Source organism: Emydura macquarii, unplaced genomic scaffold (assembly GCF_026122565.2).
Source record: "Emydura macquarii macquarii isolate MOO-44397 ecotype Brisbane River unplaced genomic scaffold, CSIRO-AGI_Emac_v2 contig_2636, whole genome shotgun sequence".
Classification (NCBI taxonomy): domain Eukaryota; kingdom Metazoa; phylum Chordata; order Testudines; family Chelidae; genus Emydura; species Emydura macquarii.
The window spans coordinates 39,515,490-39,537,058 of NW_027132773.1; the positions used below are offsets into that span (position 1 = coordinate 39,515,490).

At 38.5% G+C, this 21,569-nt stretch overlaps 2 protein-coding genes across 2 annotated transcripts in view; one reads left to right on the forward strand and one right to left on the reverse strand.

The window, feature by feature from the left end:
- The window catches only part of CCDC146 (coiled-coil domain containing 146), a 120,068-nt gene that overhangs the window by 27,905 nt on the left and 70,594 nt on the right, over positions 1 to 21,569 (forward strand). The gene's annotated exons all lie outside the window — the stretch shown is intronic.
- On the reverse strand, positions 4,651 to 15,520 carry FGL2 (fibrinogen like 2). Its single transcript, XM_067564519.1, has 2 exons — positions 14,933 to 15,520; positions 4,651 to 8,954 (listed from the first exon to the last, which is right to left on the reverse strand). Exons 1-2 carry the CDS (start codon positions 15,516 to 15,518, stop codon positions 8,248 to 8,250), a joined length of 1,293 nt encoding a protein of 430 aa, XP_067420620.1. The 5' UTR covers positions 15,519 to 15,520; the 3' UTR covers positions 4,651 to 8,247.

Sequence of the window (21,569 nt, forward strand, 5' to 3'; positions counted from 1 at the left end):
CCCCCACACTCCGACCATGGGAGCCCAGTCTCCCTGCCTACTCCCATCTGCATCTATTTTCAAGTGTTTGTTCCCTTTCTACCTTGTTGTTGACTATTACTTTCTTCCAAGTTCCTTTTCCTGTCCTGCCCCTATCCATTGGTGCTTTACCCCTTCCCCAGTTTCCCAGTTCTTTCCTACTTCTACCTTTTTTCTCCTTTCCCAATTATCTCTTTTCCATCTTGTTAAATGCTGCCTCCAACCTGCTTCCACTGGTGCATTGTCATTGTCCCATTCATACTTTACCAGTGCCTGTGCTTCTGGCAGTCAGAGGAAGGCAGAAGGCATCTCCCACTTCCCTCTCAGCAGGACAGTGACTAAGCAGTGTTTTCTTTCAGAGTTTGAATTCTTATTGCTCCATCCTCAGAGATCAATGGACCCAGTAGAAGAGATCCTCCACTCAAGAAGGAGTTAGATTATGACTTTAGTCTGCAATAAATGGTGACCTGCCAATACAGGTATAATTATCATACTCTCTTTATCTTCTTCCAATTGAAAGATAAAAGGCATAAAGGGACAAAATTCCCATGATGTTTTATGGGCGTTTTACCCTTTCCAGCATCAGCTAAGCTCATAATGATAGATGGGTTTTGTGCTCATTAATTAAGGCAATATTGTGGCTTTCAGTCTGTCAGTGAAGTCCTGCTTCTGCTGCTTTGGAGCTGTGGGGCATGAGAACAGTTGTCTGACAAGAATCTTTCAGATGGAAGAGCTTTTCCATTAAAATAACTGAATGGTGCATGGACTACGGGTGAATGTAAATTTGTCTTACTTTTAATTTATTTTCCTTATTTTTTCCTCCAGTCAGTGCAGGAGGAAAGGGCAAGTCATCAAGGAGTTGGTTACATCTTTCTGGTTCTCAAATATTTGTGTGTATCCCACTGTTTGTGCATATATGCGAATATAATACAGACCATAGGTGCTGGAACTAGGATTACACCCTCACTTGAAGTAGTAATAACTACCCAAATACATGGTTTCCGCCTTCAGAACCCCCACTATAAAAATTGTTCCAGCACCTGCACAGATTTAGACCTGACCCTACTATGTGTAAGAGCAGCCTAAGAACCACTCTAAACTACATCAGCTGGCTGTGTAGGACTATCCACCCAAAGGACTATCCACCCACTGAGAATTGGCAGAATCCAGTGGAAGAGAATTGGCATAGGAGCTGGAAAGCTTTTCACCATCTGAAAGCTCCCCTCTCCTAGGGAATCCTCATCTAGCTATAAACAGCCATTATCTGGCCTCTTTGCACTGCTTAAGCATCTGGAAGATTACAAATTCGGAGAGAGGATCTAAACACACCACTGGCCAGTGTAATTTAAAAGATAATGTATAACTACAAAAACATTTAAGCTTCCTTAAGGCAAAATATTTTTTAATCTAAATAATAGTGGGTTAAAATGAATATATTGTAAATACCCAGAGGGTTTAAAAATATGGTTAAGTGGATAGTTCTAAATGCACTTCCTTGTTACCAAACAGAATATAAAAAGGGCAAAATTCCTAGAAAAATTGGCATTCATATTAACAGTATTATATGAGAAAAGTAACTTTTCTGTCTTGTATATGATGCTGAATGAAAGTATTTATTTAGAATAAAAAATAATTTATATGCATTTACTTGCTGAAATGTGCTCATCAATGTCTTTTTGGATGGTAACCTTGGTGACAGCATGTTTCAATAGCATGTAAAATCTGTGCTTGTTCTATCCAAGCTATTCTGAGACAGCTGCAGGAAAAAAACAGCATTTTCAAACATCAGTTTATCCTGGCACACTTTACATATTATATGCTTGAAAGTCTTCTGGAGCAACAAAAAAGCCATACAACTACATTGGCACAGCTAGGAAAGATAGATGTTGCCTTCACCTCTACTCCCAGGAATCTAATTACTAATTAAGTGAACATTTTCTGCCCAGTCGAAATGGGCACTTGGGGAGCCAGCACAGTGGTGATAATATGGCTAAAAAATTAAATGTATTGTTCAACCTTTCAATGGGTTAAAAAAATAAGCATGCATGGTGGGAAATTCAGTAAGAACTACAGTCTAGCCCAAAAAAGATAATCATGGTCAATAGATTTTTGCTTACTTCAGAAAGGCATTTAATTAATCTGTGAAATGTCACATATACTAACACACTGATGGCACTGTATAGGAGCTATTAACCCAACTGCTTGGTGGAAAGTGGAGTAGGGAGCTTCAGCTTGGTGTACTCTGGATAGTATTAGTGAGCATGAAGGAAGATTGAGCAAACCTCTTCATTTCACAAAATCACCTTCAGTCACGAAATGCTGGTGATGGACATGGCATTCACTTCTCTTAGCAGGTGAAATACTTGGATAATAATATGCAGAGAAAAGACCAAGTTAAGCCAAGCATTTGAGGCACCAGTTGAAGAGTAGCACAAATGAGTCTGGATGGGGATTGTGCTACACAGGGTCAGTAAAGCAGTTAGTGCCTTTATTTACTGAATAATTTTAAGTGACAAAGATCCGGTTCTGAGCATTTGTTGCTGTAGAAAGCTGGTGGTTCTGAGAGGTCATGGCTGTACTATTAAGTGCTCTATATTCCACTCCGCTTCAAAGCATGCGTCAGTGTACAGAGGTAGAAAGGCCTTTGAACTCACAGGAGTGGGGAGTAGAGCCAATACAATATGCTTCCTCTACCAGAACCCTACAAAACCCACTCATGTGGCCACTGTATAGTTGGGATTCTGATTTTGTGGGAAACAAGCTAGGGCTGTAGGGACTGAGGAACAGCTTCTCTGCATGATGTGATCCCTGCAAAACAGGCAATATTTCTCTTGGATTTTCAGAGATAGATATTAATACTTTTAGAAGCAACCTTAATTTGTGGTCTACTCTGGAGCTTATTTTGTTTTTGCAGATCCCTGAGATGCATGAAATTTGGAGGTCTCACATGCTGTATGCCTTCCTTACAGTCCAAGCCTACCCCTCCCTTCTCCTATCTAAATAAGAGTGGCTGTGACAATTTGCTGTATCAGGATTTGTGATTTACAATTTTGTACTAAAACTATGAATCCATCTGACCTTGACATATGTCATTTATATCTGTGCAGCTGTTTGGTGGTGAAGCCAAAGCAATGTTAGTAGAACATTGCCCAAATAATTACTTAGATATAAATGGATTTAACTTATATTTTCTATTATTTGTAATCTAATATGAAATTCTAAGTATTCAATTCTAAATCCTTTTTTAGTTATTAGATGTTGTAACTGTGAATTATACTGGTAAATCTGAAAATGTTTGGGCAATAGGTTACTGTAAAGCATGAAGGATCCTTTCTCCAAGAATCAGGCAGCACACACAATACTGAAGGGGTTTATTCACGATACCGGGAAGTCTGAGAAATCAGCTTCAGCTTCATGATGTTACAGTGGTCAATTATATACCCTTTCTTATCGATTATGTAATACATTTTAAATTCTTTATCTATTCATTTACAAATACAGACATTGTCCCATCTACAGAGAACAACCGTGATAATGGTTGTTAAATACATACAGAGACACTTTTAATCACTCTACTTAACATCCAGACTGCTAAGGTTACACCCGGTGGGGGGGGGGGTAGGGTGGAGGGAAAAGGGGGGGGCAGAGAATCTTTACAGATAGGTGGCAGACAGACAGAAACACAAAAGCAAATGTGGTGTTCTTATCGAAATTAGAATTACAAGAGGACATCTGGCTTCTTGGGTTATCGGATGTTTGCATGGGCCATTGTACAACTTGTTAGTTGAAAAGTCTCAAGCCTTACATTACCAACAGGTTGTTTTTGCAGATACTGATTATTTTCCAAACAATTTCCTCAGGGATTGAGACTAGAATAGGTGGATAAAATAGAACTTGCATGCTTGGTCTACACTTAAAATTTATACCAGAATAGCTATGTCAGTCAGAGGTGTGAAAAAACATACCTATGATCAACATAGCTATACCAACTAAACCCCTAATGAAGACACAATTAAGCCAACAGGAGAATGCTTCTGTTGGCATAGCTAACGTCATTCATGCAGGTGCTGTTCCTAAACCAGCAGAAAAACTCCTGTGGGTGTACATTGTGTCTATGCTAAGGGACTATGCCATCATGGACTCTGTAGTGTAGACACAGCCTAAGAGATAGCAAAATTCTACTCACATTTCTGATCAGAGGACTTGAGTAAGGGAAGTAGAATTTGATCTATTGTCAAAAACAGTTTCTTGTGGGATTTAACATTGAAGATTGTGGCCAAATTCACCTCTGGCAAAAGTAGTTGTAACTCCATTAAAGTTGAGGGATTTGTGCCCATTTACATTAATTCTAAACTACCTAAATTTCCATCTTACTGCAACACATCACTTCAGCAAAGGGAATTCTTTGCACATTCCAGGGATTGTATAATGTACTGTTTAGCTGTTTCTTTGAAAACTATCTCAATTTCATCAGTCTTATATGAAGTGTGATATTCATCTTTTTACCATCTGAAGAATGAAGCCAAAACACTGGTCTGAAGTAACTATCTGTTTGGCAAGTCCCAATATTTGGATCTTTATTACACTGAGGAAGTTTAAAATTTTAGGTATTATTTTCCTCTTTTTTAAAAAAAAAAAAAAAAAAAAACCCTTTTCAGTCATTTCTAGGTCATGTAAGTTTTTTGTTTTGTTTTTTTTTTAAATTGGCAGGATATCTCCCACCCCTTATTTTTTAAATAATGTGCTGCAGTAGTTAAATTATAAACACAGTGTTCTAGGTGTGTTCTCATCTTATCCCATCTTATCTTCCTTTGAAAATGTCAGATAAATTTAAACATAGTTATGTCTAACACATGCATGGTAAACTTCTCTATGGAAATAAATGTTTTTAACTCCACATCTTAAGTAAGTCTTTTCTGAAGTTTTGAGGGACCCCTGTGTCTGTCAAAAGAAGATAATTGAACATGGCCTTTTAACTGAGATGAACAGATTTATCCCTACTGTTACTTGCATGAAAAATGGCAAATCAGTGCTGTTCGTATTAAACCAATACCACAAAGTGATATGGCTTTCAGTTCTAAAGATATTCTTTGTCCTTCCTTCTCTGTTGTTTTATTTGTTTAAACAACCCATGGAATGCCAAGAAATTATAGCATGCTTGGCTGGTCATTTTGAACAGATGTTTGTTTTGTATTCTGTGGAAGTGTCCCATAGGAGCTTTGCTTGAAAACCTGCTGTTAGAAATCCTCATCACAAATAATCCAAACATTTAACTGTATCCAAATAAAAAAGACAAGCACATTTATTAGATTAAACATTTTATTACCACATATGTGTTTTCTTTAAATTGAAAGATACTTTGCATTATTAAGCCCATGTATAGAGAAAGAGTATTTAGGTTGTGTAAAATATTTTTAAAAATTTTTTAATTCAGGCTTGCAAACTTTGTCCAGTCAAGGACCATATTGACAACTGTACAGGAGCCCAAAGGTCTGACATAATTTATAAAATAGATCCATTTACAGCTGCCTTATCTTTAATATGGAAATGCAGCTTGTGAAAACTACAGGATCTGGGACCTAATTCTTCTGCAACGTATATGAGTAACCTGTCACTGATGTCTGAAAATTCAGCCATTGGTATTGTGTGCTCACCTGTAATGACCACAGACTGCACCTCTGTAGCTGGAATGTACCCATAGCCAGCAGTGTAAAATTCCGCAGCCCTTTTGTCATGTAGATAATAATTGGCCACTCTGAGTTAGTTTACTGTACTCTGTTTCATCAGTGATTGAATTGTTACAAATAATTCCTTTGATGTTCTATAAGATACTGTTTTTGAGGGTTCAGATCAAGGAAGCTTTAAAACAAGTATTATAACAGTCGTATAGACATGATGAGTGTGAATTAATCTGTATTCACACGAGTGTAAATTGAGAGTAATGTCACTGAAATTAATGGAGTTACACTTGAGTAAAACTAGTATGAATAACTGGAGAATCCAGCCCAGTAGTTCTAGGAAGGGAGTATCCAGCTATGAAAATATCAACATTAGACTGATTTTTTCCCCCTTTAACAAAATCTGTCAAGAATCCTGTATATAAAATAAATTACAGTTGTGTATTCTGATTTTAAAATTTCTATGTTTTAAAAAAGACTCCTTTAAACAAGAAACAAAGGCTAATTTCACTTGTAACAAATTAGCTGAGTAATAAGTTTCCAAAAAAAATTCTTTTTCATTGTTTAGGAGCAATTAGTGCACATTATACCAAATGATTAAATATAACAATATTCAACTAAAAAATCTCTCTTCTACCCAGTGCATCAAAAACATTTTATTGTTTAAACAATTCCTTTTTATCCTGAAATAAATATAATGTAACTTCAAAATGTGTTCTTTAGCAAAGATTATACATCTCATAGTATTAAAATCTACCATCCTTCTTTTAAAATGAAAACATAATAAAGCAAATGACATTTTGCATCAAAATATCTTTCAAAATATTTATAGTACCTTTAAAATATATTAATATTTTACAATTTTGTCATTGTCACCATAGATCATTGTATATAAATCACTAATGCACAGTTCACTTTGGCATATTCAAAAGCAGTAAATGTCATGTTTGTAAGTATTAGACCTGACTACACTTAAAAGTTTTGTTGGCATAGCTATGTGGGTTAGGTGTGTGAAAAAATCATACCCCTGACTGACATAGCTATGCCAGGAAAAGCCCTGGAGTAGATGCAGTTATACCAGCAAAAAGTCTTTTCCCTTATTTTTTCCCTTATTCTGGGAGCCAGTATAATCTGTGTCTCCACTAGGAGGGTTTGTCAGTATAGGTATACTGGCAAACCCTGTCTAAGTACAGACAAGGCCTTAACCTTTCAAATTTAAAATCACTAGGTATGGTATTCATTATGAGCTGGCAAAGTCTCTTTGGTTTGTAATTCATGAAATGTTTGAACATCTGTTACATTTTATTTTTTACACTTTAGAACAACAATAAGAACAAAATCTCTGCTTCCCTTTTGTTCATTGTATAAAAGTCATTCATTAGATGTTACTTTTTCTTTGATTTTAAGGAGAAAAAACAAACTCATCAAATGTGGGGGAAACACTCTATTTTGATTACATACTGTTTTTCCTGATGATATATAAAAATTATGACAAGTTAAAAAAAAGTTTGAATCCCTGCAACCTCATAAATTTTACCTTGAATAGAGGATGTAGAGGAAGAGAGATTTGGGTCTGAACCCAAAGGGTTTTAGGCTATGAAGGACCAAACTCCATCTCTATAGATCTGGAAGCAGTACTATCAGGACTCAAACCCTTTCTGATGCTTTTTGCTCCAGCCCTGCCAGCATCCTTCCTGACAAGCTGTACAGCTGTTGACTTTCCTCCAACAAAGAAGCAAAAAGCATGGACTCAAAGCAAACAGCTTGGGGGGAAACATGCCAAGGAGGTGCTGTCTCACTCTATACTTTACATACCCTTTCCATTGCTTTTGTTCAACTCTGCCAGTATATGTGGTTGGATGGTCTTTTGGTCAAGAGGATGGACTGGGACTCAGAAAATCTGTTTTCAATTCCTGATTCTGTATCAAATCTACTTTGTGACCTTGAGCAAATTAGGTAATCTGCCTCAGACACCTTAAAATGGAATACCACTTTCTTAATTCATGATGGTGGTGTGATGATATATCTTTAATGTTTATGAAGGCATAGTTAATATAATAAGATCCATACAAGTAGATACTGAGTTTCACCCTAAGTGGCTATATGTAATCAGACATGTTTGTGAGATATTTTCAAGCAAAAAATGTGAATATTCATTCAGCTAACTTTGTAGATGTCTTAAAAAATTGTAGTTTGTAGAAACCTGGTATGCTGCAGATAGTAAAAGTACAACAGTTTTACCAAAAAGCGCTCTTTAGAATATTTACATAGACATATAAAGATAATTGATGTAAAATATTTATATTAATGCCTTCAAATTCAGAATTTAGCAGTGTTGAAGTGTTAGCAACAGCTACTCCGAAGCATTAAAACTGTCTTTATAAGGCATTTGGGGGAGATCTATAAACATTTTATGTTGAGACACTTTCTTTTATCTTGGAAGGATTATACTTTGACTGAATATTCAAATACTCCAATATTCATATTTTGAATACGATATTGAATAAGTATGAAAATTTTAGTATGACCCAATACAGCAGAAGGTTCTGATTTATGGCACAAAGACTTTGGGTCTGATCATCATTTTTACCTGTTTAAAAGCTTGTCTATAACTATTTGGAAGTGCACCAGAGACACCATGCCAGGTACCCCAGAAAATCCCATTGTGAACACCTTTGTATTTTTTGAGATAGTATTTGCCATTTAGGTTGGCAGATAAACATTTATCAAACCACCAGCCAGAACTGTAGTAAGCCCCACAATTTCCTGATGGATACTTATCATTGTCTTTGTCCGGGGTAGTGAAGAATTTTTGATCATGGTTGAAATGTTTATTGAAGTGCAGGGCATCTCCGGCTGTACCATTATAGCCACTGACACTGAGACGGTACTTGAGATATTCATTGGCTACATAGAACTGTTCATATTTAGCATATTGTCTAATACCATTAAAATCTTCAAGTTCAATTCTCAGTTGCATATCCTTGCTTTTGGTCAGGAGATGAATTTTATCATTCCCCAGCCAAAACTCCCTGCTGAGATTTCCAAAGCCATTTTTGTAGTCATTCCATGTTCTGTTGAAGTTAATGCTACCATCTTGACGCATCTGTAGCACTGTCCAGCCACCTCCCATTGATTCCATGTCACAGTAGACTTCAAAGCTATTATTTTTTGTATCAGGCGTAACTCTGTAGATTCCATTATTCCTTCTACCTGCGGTGTAATGATCAGCACAGTCTCTATGCATTAGTTGAATAACTGGGGGGAAAATAGATAGTATTAATAGGGACAGTCTTTTATTTAAATTTTTTTTTTTTTAAATATCTAGTAAACCATATCAAGCATTCCAGACTATGGTAATGTAAAAAATTACCTTTTAAATCTACAATTTATACTGTTCTGCACTTTTAGCAGTATCTTGCCTGGAGGTTCTCTCTCCTATTTTTCTTATTTATTAATAAATACAAAAACAATAGAAATGATTAACATTAATCTAAAAAATGCTACATAGCTCAATAAAATTGTCTTGCTGTTTTTTTTTGCATGTATATCTATAAAGGATGAGTCAAATTCAACAAAGCTGTTTCAAGGAGGTGCAAAACCCATATCCTGAGTGTTGCACCCTGTGGGGTCTTATGTCTCCAGAGGTTAGGCAGTGTTTCTGCGGTCAGAGTTCTGATAAGCATGGGGAGTTTTTATTCCCATCAGGGCTAATCCATAGCTGTTCACCACCAGGAGCCTCTGAGGTGATCTGTTACATAAGATGGCTGCCCAGCCGTCCTGACGACACTGCATTTTTTACCAAAATTGCCCACTTTTGGCTGGGCTGGCTTCTTTCTCTCTCCCATTTCCTCCCAATGAAATTGTTTGCCATTTGCAGCCAAAATCTGGCTCTCCCCATTCACTTTCCATTATTGGAATTAGGTTGACCAGACAGCAAGTATGAAAAATCCAGACCAAAGGTAGGGGATAATAGGTGTCTATATAAAACAAGCCCCAAATATCGGGATTGTCCTTATAAAATCAGGACATATGTCACCCTAATTGGAACCCTTTTCCATGAGCTAATGCTGGCATATTTCAGTGGTGAATTTAGCCTAATGTTTTCATTCTATTGTTTCAAATTCTTTTTAACTCATGTATACAACTATACCTTAATTTTCCCTTTTGTAGCGTAGTTTTGTTCCTCTTGTGGAATGGATTAATTGTACTTTGTCATATTAATGTCTATAATTCATTACCTTTCATGCTATAGTATGTCATATGAAAAGTTTGTTTCATATCAGGATGACTTAAAGTTGGATATTGGCTATTAGTCTAGATAATAGGTATTTTTCATGTTTGTAGTCAGTTATTTACAATACTTTAGGAAGTAGGAGGAAATTAGTAATGTTGACTTATGACTTATTCTGTGATTCCTAGAAACATGTAGCTAGAAAAGTGACAGTACTTTCCTGTGCATGTGGAATTGCTGGTTTTATAATAATGAAATATTCGGCATACCTATCCATTTACATAACTCATCTTCCTATCAATATTTATTTTATACAAAACATATTTCCAGGTGTTTCCTGAATATTATAAACCCATCTATAACCACTTAACTAGTACTGATGCTGTGCTCAAGAGTTTTCACAGGATATGCTACAAATGACACATTCCTAGAACTTCATGTTCCACAACACAATATGTTCATTAACACAACAGTATTTCATTGATGTCTTGCAGAGAAATGTTTTAAGTGTCAAACTATTTTGAGAATGTTTGTTCCTACTATAAAATAATTTAAATGCATAGGTATATTTGATTACATGTTTTAATTGTCTATCATCACTGAAAAAAATACAAATGTTATGAATAATAATAACAACTGCTTATTAAGAGGAAGTGCTGTTGTCAGACTACAGTAGGGGACTGGGAGTCAGGATTCCTGGGTTGCTTAGCTAGAGGGACATAAAGAAATGTAAGGAAAAACTTCAGAAAAGGAGCATTTTAAAATTATTTTCTCTGCAAACATTGGTAAATATTTTATTTAAGAAACTACATAAAGAATAAATTGTTCTATAGAATCATAGATGTGTAGGACTAGATCATCTAAGCCAGTTCCCTGCACTCAAGGCAGGATTAAGTAATAACTAAACCTGACAGGTGTTCATCTAACCTGTTCTTAAAAACCTGACAGGTGTTCATCTAACCTGTTCTTAAAAACCTGCAATGATTCCACAGCCTCCCTAGGCAATTTGTTCCAGTGCTTAACTACCCTGACAGTTAGGAAGTTTTTCTTAATGTCCAACCTAAACCTCTTTTGCTGCAATATAAGCCCATTACTTCTTATCCTATCCTCAGAGGTTAATGAGAACAATTTTTCACCCTCTTCCTTGTAACAACCTTTTATGTACTTGAAAACTGTTATCATGTCCTCCCCCTCTCCCCCCAGCCTTCTCTCCTCCAGATTAAACAAACCCAATTTTTTCAGTCTTTCCTCATAAGTCATTTCTAGATCTTTAATCATTTTTGTTGCTCTCCTCTGGACTTCCTCCTATTTGTCCACATCTTTCCTGCAATGTGGCGCCCAGAACTGGAATAATACTCAGCAGGTTATTTTGAAGAGTTATTTTGCCAAATGTGGAGACTAAATTCAATCATTAAAATGTGAAAGAGAAATTTTATTCTCCCATTAGGTTCAAATCTCAGTGTAATTCTTAACTTTGTGGTTGCTACTAATGCTGCCATAGAATGCACATGAGTTGTATATAAGAGAAGATTTAACATGGGAGTTAATTACATGAAATAGGGATGCAAAACACGTCACTCAGGGATATTCTTGGATTACATAAGTGACTTGTTTATTTTCCTCCAGTCTTGAGTTTTGTGGTCAACCCTAACTCATTAAAATAATAATAGTTAATAATGGTTTTCTTTGTTTTGCTTCCATCCACATGTCAATTGGAGTTGTGGAAGAAGATTACTGGTAATTAAAACTTTCTTTTTGATATCCAGAGACTAAAGACAACATTTTCAAATTTAGGTATCTGAAGTTAAGAATCAGAATCCATATTTAGGCCCTTAACTAAGGCTTGATCCAAAGCCTATTGAAGTAAATGGGAAGACTCCCATTTACTTCAGTGGACTTTGGATAAGACCCTACGTGGCCTAAGTTTCACAATAGATGTTTACAAAGAGCGTCTCTCTCAACTAGACACCTTCTATGGATCCAGTGCTACTGGTATTTAAGTCAGTAATAGTTTTGCCATTGACTTCAGTTAAGTCAGGATTCGGTCCTATATGAAGGAAAACTAGTAGTTATTGTCATCCTTTCTAGTTTCATGATACACATATTACCATTACATTTTCACTATCACTGTTGGACTGTTTGTTATATATAAATGCTGTGTATTAGATATACCTTGATTTAGTAAAGCTTTTGATATCGTCTCCCACAGTATTCTTATCAGCAAGTTAAAGAAGTATGGGTTGGATGAATGGACTATCAGATGGATAGAAAGCTGGCTAGATCATCGGGCTCAATGGATAGTGATCAACAGCTCGATGTCTAGGTGGCAGCCAGTAACAAGCAGAGTGCCACAGAGATCAGTGCCTGGGCCAGCTTTGTTCAACATCTTCATTAATGATCTGGAAGATGGGGTGGATTGTACCCCCAGCAAGTTTGCAGATGACACTAAACTGAGGGAAGTGGTAGATACCCTGGAGGGTAGGGATAGAACATAGGGTGACTTAGACAAATTGGAGGATTGGGACAAAAAAAAATCTGATGAGATTCAACAAGGACAAGTGCAGAATCCTGCACTTAGGACAGAAGAATCCCATGCACTGCTACAGACTGGGGACCCACTGGGTAGGCAGCAGTTCTGCAGAAAAGGACCTGTGGGTTACAGTGGACAAGAAGCTGAATAAGAGTCAACAGTGTGCCCTCATTGCCAAGAAGGCTAACAGCATATTGGGCTGCATTAGTAAGAGCACTGCCAGCAGATTGAGTGAAGTGATTATTCCCCTCTATTCAGCACTGGTGAGGCCAATTTGGAGTTTTGTGTCCAGTTTTGAGCCCCCCACAACAGAAAGGATGTGGACAAATTGGAAACAGTCCAGCGGAGGGCAACAAAAATGATTACGGGGCTGGAGCACATGACTTATGAAGAGAGTCTGAGGGAACTAGGCTTGTTTAGTCTGCAGAAGAGAAGAAGTAGGGGGGATTTGATAGCAGCCTTTAACTACCTGAAAGGGGATTCCAGGGAGGATGGAGCTAGGCTGCTCTCAGTGGTAGTAGATGACAGAATTAGGAGCAATAGTGTCAAGTTGCAGTGAGGGAAGTCTAGGTTGGATATTAGAAAAAACCTTTTCACTAGGAGGATGGTGAAGCACTGGAATGGGTTACCTAGGGAGGTGGTGGAATCTCCATCCTTAGAGTTTTTTTTAGGTGTGGCTTGACAAAGGCCTGGCTGGAATGATTTAGTTGGGGTTGGACCTGCTTTGAGCAAGGGGTTTGACTAGATGACCTCCTAAGGTCCCTTCCAACCCTAATCTTTTATGATTCTATGATTAGTAGTTTTACCTGCCTGGATTTAGACTGTAGTTTGAACATTACTAAGCATCATTTTACCTTTTCCGCATGAATTATGGTAACTCAAGAAAATAGGTCTGTCAAGACTTGATTGGACTGTGCTAGTGACCAATAACTGATGCTTTAGAAAAAGGTGGTGGTGGTGAGAATCTAGAATGCACCTAGCCAATCATACAAAGTTGTACACGATTTATAGGAAAAATTTCTTTCTGACCTCTGAAGCATGATATTTGATTACTGGTATCTAATAAAGACATTGTTATAACAAAGTTGTTCCTGTGTCCTGTTTGTGTTTTTATTGATCATGTTTTTCAGAATTTCAGCAGCATATTCACTGTACTATTTCCAGGATTCTCTGTTTCTTTTTAAATAGCCTAGTGGATGGTAATGAAGGAGGGCAAGTTCTGCAGGTATTGCTTCTCGTAGACAAAGGATCTGTCTCTAATTTTAAGTCATACTTTTTTAGTCTAGAGGATTGGCCAGCAGTTTGCTGGCTCAAAAATTTAGTGCAGTGAGTTGTTGTTTTAGTCACCAGAGAACTCTTTTCATTTTATGTATGGTATCTGAATGGCAGAATTCACTGTCCACCATTTGTGAATGCCTCTTATTTCTAAAGATCCTTAAATGTAATATCAAAAACTTTAATTATATACAGACAATGTAAAAATTAAAGTGTTAACCTTAGTTTTGGTAAATTAATATGATTAACATGGTATAATCTACCGATTCTATTTCTTTTCTTTTAATTATGATAACAGGATTTTTAAAAAGGTAAAAAAATAAGTCCTTCATAGCATGGTATTTAAAAGGAAATAAAACCCTAAACTCCCACATTAGTGTCTCATTTTACTTTGTTTATACATTAGGTTCTTGCCAAAATTCCACTATTACTAAAATAGTGCTGTGCGTGCCTTCCATTTGAGAAACATTAATACTGATTAGGTTTTAGCCAAGCCTTACATATATGTGTAGCTATGGTAGATAATTATTTTATCATCCATCTATACAACCTACATGTTCCACTAGATTCCTTTGTTGTTAGCTAACACTTTCCAGGCCGTTCTAAAACAATTCCTGGATGTTTTTGAGATGTTTCTTCTTGAGTCCTTCATTATCAAAGTCAGACAGTAAAACTATTGAAATCTTTTAAGACCAGATCTTTTTCATTCCCTTCCCCTAATCTCTCAAAAAATGTGAAAAAAATATTCATGAGCCAAAAATAGCTGTTCAGTTTTCAGTGTAATTAAAGTGGCTATTTTTCTTTTCAATACAGTATAAAATAAAATTTAAATATATAAAGGAATTTCATTGCCATTTTAATGTTTGCGCTCTGAATTGCTATGACAGCAGTATGTGAATATGAGTAAATACAGTATGCATATGTGCTAAACAAATGTTAAAATAAATGTGCCCTTTGGAGGGCTACATTTTAAGTACTATGTTAGAGCCAAATCCTGAGAGATACTGAGCACCTCCAAGTCCCATGGAAGTTGAAGGCACTCAGTATCTCCAGCAAGTCCTTTCTGGCAAGAGTGGATTTTATAAGATTTTTTAATTTGTGAAGATACATCTATTTGTGGTAAAGTATGTTTAAATTGTTCTATTAAATAGTTAGTTATACAGGATACAGAAAATTTATAAATATAGCTTCACATACCTGGTCTTGATTCTATGGCTGGACACTTAGAAGAACATCTGTCATCCAAATTGTTCACAACATATGTCAGATTTGCTACTTTGTCATCGACATAACTTTCCACATTGTTCATGTTTATGAGGCTCATTTTCTCCAAGTGACCCTTCAGTGAGTGGATCTCATTCTTTGCATTCTTCAAGCTGGCTGACAATTTACTAACTTTGCTCTGTAATTCCTTTATTCTGTTATCTTGTATCTTACTCTTGTCTGCTGACAATTCAGTACTGTCTTTTTCTTGGTTGTCATCTGCCTGCAACTTGCAATCTTGGCACGATTTCTTCAATTTATTTACTTCATCTTTAAGATTCTGTACATCTTTAAGAGTCTTCTCAATCAGTCTAAACTGCTTAGGTAACTGGATGGTCATCGGAGGTAGATTTATCTGATATGGACATTCCTCTCCTTCACATTTCCCATTGGTTTTGAGCTTTATAGGGCAAGCTTTCCTTTCTTTAACATCCTCTGTATCTTCATCTGCAAGTGCAGAGACATTTGTAAAAGCAAGCAGAGCTGTCTTAAACAAGACTAAGTGAATGAGCTTCTTCATCTTTGCAGTGAAACTAGCTCAATGAGGAAGTATGCAAACTGGAAGAACTTTTTAAACTCACGAGCTGCTAGCTTATCAGAAGCTGCCTGCACTGTTCTCAGAAATGGTAGGAGTTCTTGCATCACAAGTTGCAGTCATATTAATAGCAGAGCAAAGTAGGTCGTTCTTGGCAAAAGTAGATTGTCAGTCATTGTTACTGACTCTTTTTTTTTTACAGCCTGCCTACATAAGCAAAATGATAATATGCACGTGCACAGATAGATCAAAGTAAACTTGATACACTCACTTACTTTACTTTGATTTTTCTTTCGGAAACATATGTTCTTGCTTAGATATGTGTTCTGATGTGCTACAAAATTCCTGATTCTTAACATTTGAGAATCATAAAATTATATGTAAAAATTGACATTGTGGACCATGTTATCTTCTCTACCTTGATAGGTAGAGAGAATGAAATCTGGTCGATCCACAGCAGGATGTGTGGTAGAGCATAAGCACAGACTCAATGGCATAGTATCCCCTCTTTCCTGGGACTTGGTGGAATCACCTTTGCTGGAGCTTCTTAAGGTCACTGCCTCACGGTACTTGGGGAGACTCAGTCATTTTCCACAGCATCATTTCCTTTATATCCTGAGGATTTACAATTAGAAAACGAAGCAGGCATTAAAGCTTCTTGAAGCAGTAGTATCTCCTCTCAGTCACATCTATGGCAGCTACTATGTAACTGCAAAGGGGACTCGGCCAAAGATAATATGGCTCTTAAAGGAACTGTGCTGGTTTCTGGTAAGGGGCCAGTGTAACAGAATGGAGATTCAGTCCCACTATGGGACTGAAGATACCCTTTAAGGTTGGGATGCCACATCCCCAGCTTCCGCTGTGGCTTACTCACCCTTTCCACTTGATGAGATGCTTTGAAAGAAACTGTGAGGTGAACACAGCAATTTCCCAATTTCCTGGGCTTTCTGTTCGCATCTCATGGGTATCTTCTTGGGAAAGGATGATTTGTCTCCAAACTTTTATCCAGCGTACCAATACAATTTTAAGATAGTTAGATCGAAGTCTAAATTTTCTCTCCCTCTTTAATAAACAAATTCTTTAGAGGCAGCATGTTTCAGTGGATGTCATACTGGCTGGAGAACCGAGAGACATGAATGGGAATTATTTGAATCGCACAGCTGTACAAGACCCTTGGGTTCCTGCTCCCAGCTCTGTCACTGACTTCCTGTGTGACCCTGGACAAACTACTTAACTTTTTATGCCTCAGTTTCCCTATCGATACAAATAATAATTATACACAATGCACCACTGTCATAAATTGCATTATTAAAGGTACAAGAGCAAATTATCCCACTGTGTAGGAAAGATAGGAAGTATGGCAAGAGACTACAATGGCTTAACCAGGAGATCTTCAATGATCTGAAACTCAAAAAAGAGTCCTACAAAAAGTGGAAACTAGGTCAAATTACAAAGGATAAATATAAACAAACAGCACAAGAATGAAAGGACAAAATTAGAAAGGCCAAGGCACAAAATAAGATTAAACTAGTTAGAGACATACAGGCTAACAAGAAAACATTCTACAAATATATTAGATGCAAGAGGAAGACAAAGGACAGGGTAGGGCTATTATTCAATAACAGAAAATGTGGAAATGGCAGAAATGCTAAATGACTTTTTTCAGTTTTCACCAAAAAGTTTAGTAGCAATTGGACATCTAACTTAATGAATGTCAGTGAAAATGAGGTAGGATCAGAAGCTAACATAGGAAAAGAACAAGTAAAAATTACTGAGACAAGTTAGATGTCTTCAAGTCACCAGGGCCTGATGAAATACATCCTAGAATACTAAAGGAGCTGACTAAGGAGATATCTGAACCATTAACAATTATCTTTGAAAAGTCATGGAAGATGGGATAGATTTCAGAGGACTGGAGAATGGCACTATATTTGCCCATTTATAAAAAGGGGAATAAGGACAACCCAGAGAATTATAGACCAGTCAGCTTAACTTCAGTACCTAGAAAGATAATGGAGCAAATATTTAAGCAATCAGTTTGCAGAAACCTAGAAGATAATAAGATGATAAGTAACAGTCAGCATGGATTTGTCAAGAACAAATCGTGTCAAACCAACCTAATAGCTTTCTTTGACGGAGTAACAAGTTTGTGGATGGGGGAGGAAGTGGTATATGTGGTATGCCTTGACTTCAGTATGGCTTTTGTTACTGTCTCGCATTACCTTCTCATAAACAAACTAGGAAAATATAGCCTAGATGGAGCTACTATAGGATGGATGCATAACCGGTTGGAAAAGCATTCCCAGAGAGTAGTTGGCGATTCACAGTCAAGCAGGGAGGGCATATCAAATGGGGTCCTGCAGGGATCGGTCCTTGGTCCGGTTCTGTTCAGTATCTTCATAATGTTTAGAAAATGGCACAGAGAGTACACTTAAAAAGTTTGTGGACAATACCAAGCTAGGAGGGATTGCAAGTGCTTTGGAGGATAGATTTAATATTAAAAATCAAGTAAATAGGATGAAATTCAATAAGGACAAATGCAAAGTACTCCACTTAGGAACGAACAATCAATTGCACAAATACAAAATGAGAAATGACTGCCTAGGAAGGTATCTGTGGGGTCATAGTGGATCACAAGCTAAATATGAGTCAACAGAGTAACACAGTTGCAAAACAGCAAACATCATTCTGGGATGTATTAGCAGGAATGTTGTAAGCAAGAAACGAGAACAAATTCTTTTGCTCTACTCCATCCTGGTTAGGCCTCAACTGTAGTATTGTGTCCAGTTCTGGGCGCCAGATTTCAGAAAAGATGAACAAATTGGAGAAAGTCCAGAGAAGAGCAACAAAAATGATTAAAGGTCTAGAAAACATGACATATGAGAGAAGATTGAAAAAAATGGGTTTGTTTAATCAGGAGAAGAAAAGACTGAGGAAGGACATGTTAAGTTTTCAAGTACATAAAAGGTTGTTACAAAGAGGAGGGAGAAAAATTGTTCTCTTTAATCTCTGGGGATAAACAAGAAGCAATGGGCTTAAATTGAAGCAAGGGAGGTTTAGGTTGGACATTAGGAAGAACTTCCTGTCAGAGTAGTTAAGCATTGGAGTAAATTGCCTAGGGAGGTTGTGGAATCTCTGTCATTGGAGATTTTTAAGAGCATGTTAGACAAACATCTGTAGGGATGGTCTAGATAATACTTAGTCCTGCTTTGAATGCTGGGGACTGGACTAGAAGGTCCCTTCCAGTCCTATGAGATCCCTTCCAGTCCTACAATTCTAAGAGTCTTTGTAGCCCTCCCCTTACCCATCATCAATACTCTGAAGGAAAACTGACCTCTCTCCTCATCAATACCCCTGGACATAGGCGTGCGTACGGGGTGTGCCGGATGTGCCCAGGCACATCCTAATGTAGGGGTGTCAAACATCCGGCTCGCGAACCTTTTTGATGTGGCCCACGGCGCCATCTCGCTGGAGGGTAGAGCTGCCGCCGAAAGAGTGGAGGGTGTGCGATTTTTCGGCGGACAGCAAGACAGAGTGAGCTGCCACTGAAAAAGAAGGAGCTGCGAGATTTTGCGGCGGATGGGAACATGCCGCAATCTGCTGCCGAAACACCATTGCTCGCGATATTTCTCGGTGGAGACTAGGACGCGGCGAGAATTCCGCCGGCGGGTAATTCAAATGTGGTTCGCCGGTGAAATTGAGTTTGACACCCCTGATAAAGACCATGAAAGTTCCCTGGGTGCACACTCTAATGAAATGTGTTTTGCACGCCTATGCCCCTGGAAGAAGCTCTGCACCATTCTTCCAGCTGCAGATGTTTTGTGTGTAGAGGTTATGTTCCTTTCAGTGGGAGAAGTCTATGCCCTTCTCTCTGCAGCATGTTACACTGCTTCTCTTTTGTAATTTCATATATCTACAGCTTCTCAAGAAGAAATGACACAGCACACAAAATTTAGGGCTTCCAAGGAGGAGCGTGCCCTTTGGAGGGTCACTAAAGGAGAAGCTCTGATACGGTAGGGTTCTGGGAAACCCAGTGATAAAGCAGCTTCATTGACAGTAACAGCAGTGAGTCAGACTAGCCAAGGAGAAACGAAAAGGCAAGGGTCAAATATTTTCCAATCTCCAAACAATTCGTTCTTCCAAATATTCTGTGACCACACCTATGTCCCAAACTCCAGATTTCATTTGCAAACTTATTGTTTCTTCCCAAAAGTAGGACTTTTTCAGATTCTTAGGGTACCGTGTACAGATCTGAAAAGAGGAAACAGGTTCTCAGCCAATCGTTCTACAGGAAAAATATATAGGTTTGATAATTAACAACCAGAAGTGGGAGTAGTCCAAAAAGTTATTCTGTTATATTTGCTTAACGGTCTCCTTCCTTCTGCCTTCTCCCTCCCCACCACCAATCTCTTTGTTTACTAGTTGTATACTGTTTCCTCAGTTAAGGCTTGAGCGAGATCTTCATTTTAGAGATGTGGATTTATTGGCGAATGCTGTCATAAAGAGGAAAGCTGAAAACACAGGGATTTCTTGAAATCTGCAAAAGATTTGTATTTCTGGCTCCCAAGCTACTCAGTGGCTGCAAAAGTTAAAGAAACCTAAGAACTACAGTAATATTATATGAGCACATAGTTTGGTAAACTTAGAACAACAGAGTTCTAGCCAAACTTTATCAAAAGATGTATGAACCACTTCCCATTTTTGTCTATTATTTTAGAGATGTCATTGAATCTAATAGACTGTAGGTCTTTCACGGGGCTGGTACACACCTCCCCCTTTGAGGAAGGGAGAGGGAGCATGATGGCTCCAGAGCTGAATCTAGTTATCCACCCTATGCCTCAAGGTGGTACAGCCCAGTGGCCGGAGTAAACAGATCAGCCTTCCCTTATGGGGCTGTGTGGCATAATGGCCAGAGTCAGTAAGGCAGCACTCCCTGGCAGGACAGCATGGCCTAGTGGCTGGGGTCAAAAGGGCGGCCCTTCTGCGCAGGGCAGCATGGCCTAGTGGCTGGAGTCAGTAGGCGGCCGTTCCGCACAACACTGTGTGGCCTAGTGGCTGGAGGGGCAAATAGGCCACCAACAGAGGGTGGGTGGTAGCCAGGGTAAGGGAACCCAGGCCCTCCCTCCTCCAGCGAGTCCCACCCGGTCCCCATCAGGGCCCTGGTAGTGGTGAATGGATCACCACTAGATCAGCGGGGATCTGATTGAAACATGCTGCTTAGTTTCCCAGTTCTACAAATGCATCAATGTCTATTTCTCCTGGCTTTCTTCCTACCCTATCCTCTGGTGCCATTTGTATCTCTCCTGGGCCTCTGTTCATCAGCCTGCGGCGCTTCTGGCAACTCCATTCCTTCTGGGGCTTCCATGGGCACCTGGGTCTCTGAGGTCTAGGGTTTGGCAGCTCCTGCATGGAAGCCTGCAAGGTGCATCCTCTCTCCTAAGCAGTCCACCCTGGCTGAGCTGGGCTGCTCCCTTTTGTACTGAGGCTCCAGTTGGAGCATGCCCAGCACAACCAAGGGGACATGGCCTCTTCCTCCCACAGATTAGGATTAACAGCGGTTGAACCATTGCAGGGCTGGTACATCCCGTCACACACCCTCCCCATTAAGACAGTGGTTGGTGGTGGTACTCCTTCCTCTTCTCCTCCTCCCAGCTGGGAGAAGAAGTCCTCATTTGCATGGTCCTTCCCTGGCCAGTGCAGCATGTGGAAGGTTGGATGGAGAGATTCTATTGCATGATCTGGGTGTTGGTTTCCTTCATGTTGTTAATCCACTGGAGTGAAAAGTGAAAGGGGTTCCCTAACAGGTAATACCTATGGGCGTCGACTGCCCACTTGACAGCGAGGCCCTCTCTTTCTATCGTGGAGTAGCATGTCTCCCAGGGGAACAACTTGTGGCTGAGATATATGATTTTTCATTTTTCCCCATCTAATACTTGAGACAGCACCTCTCCAAGCCCTACATCCAAGGCATCTATTTGGAGGGCGAAGGACATTGTGAAGTCAGGATGAAACAGGATTGGTTCCTGGGTCAACTGT

Excerpts from the sequence above, each read along its gene's own strand:
- FGL2 (XM_067564519.1), bottom strand. The coding sequence starts at position 15,518 with ATGAAGAAGCTCATTCACTTAGTCTTGTTTAAGACAGCTCTGCTTGCT. Across the intron at positions 8,955-14,932 it reads AGCCATAGAATCAAGACCAG|TTATTCAACTAATGCATAGA; the intron begins GTATGTGAAGCT and ends TTTTCCCCCCAG.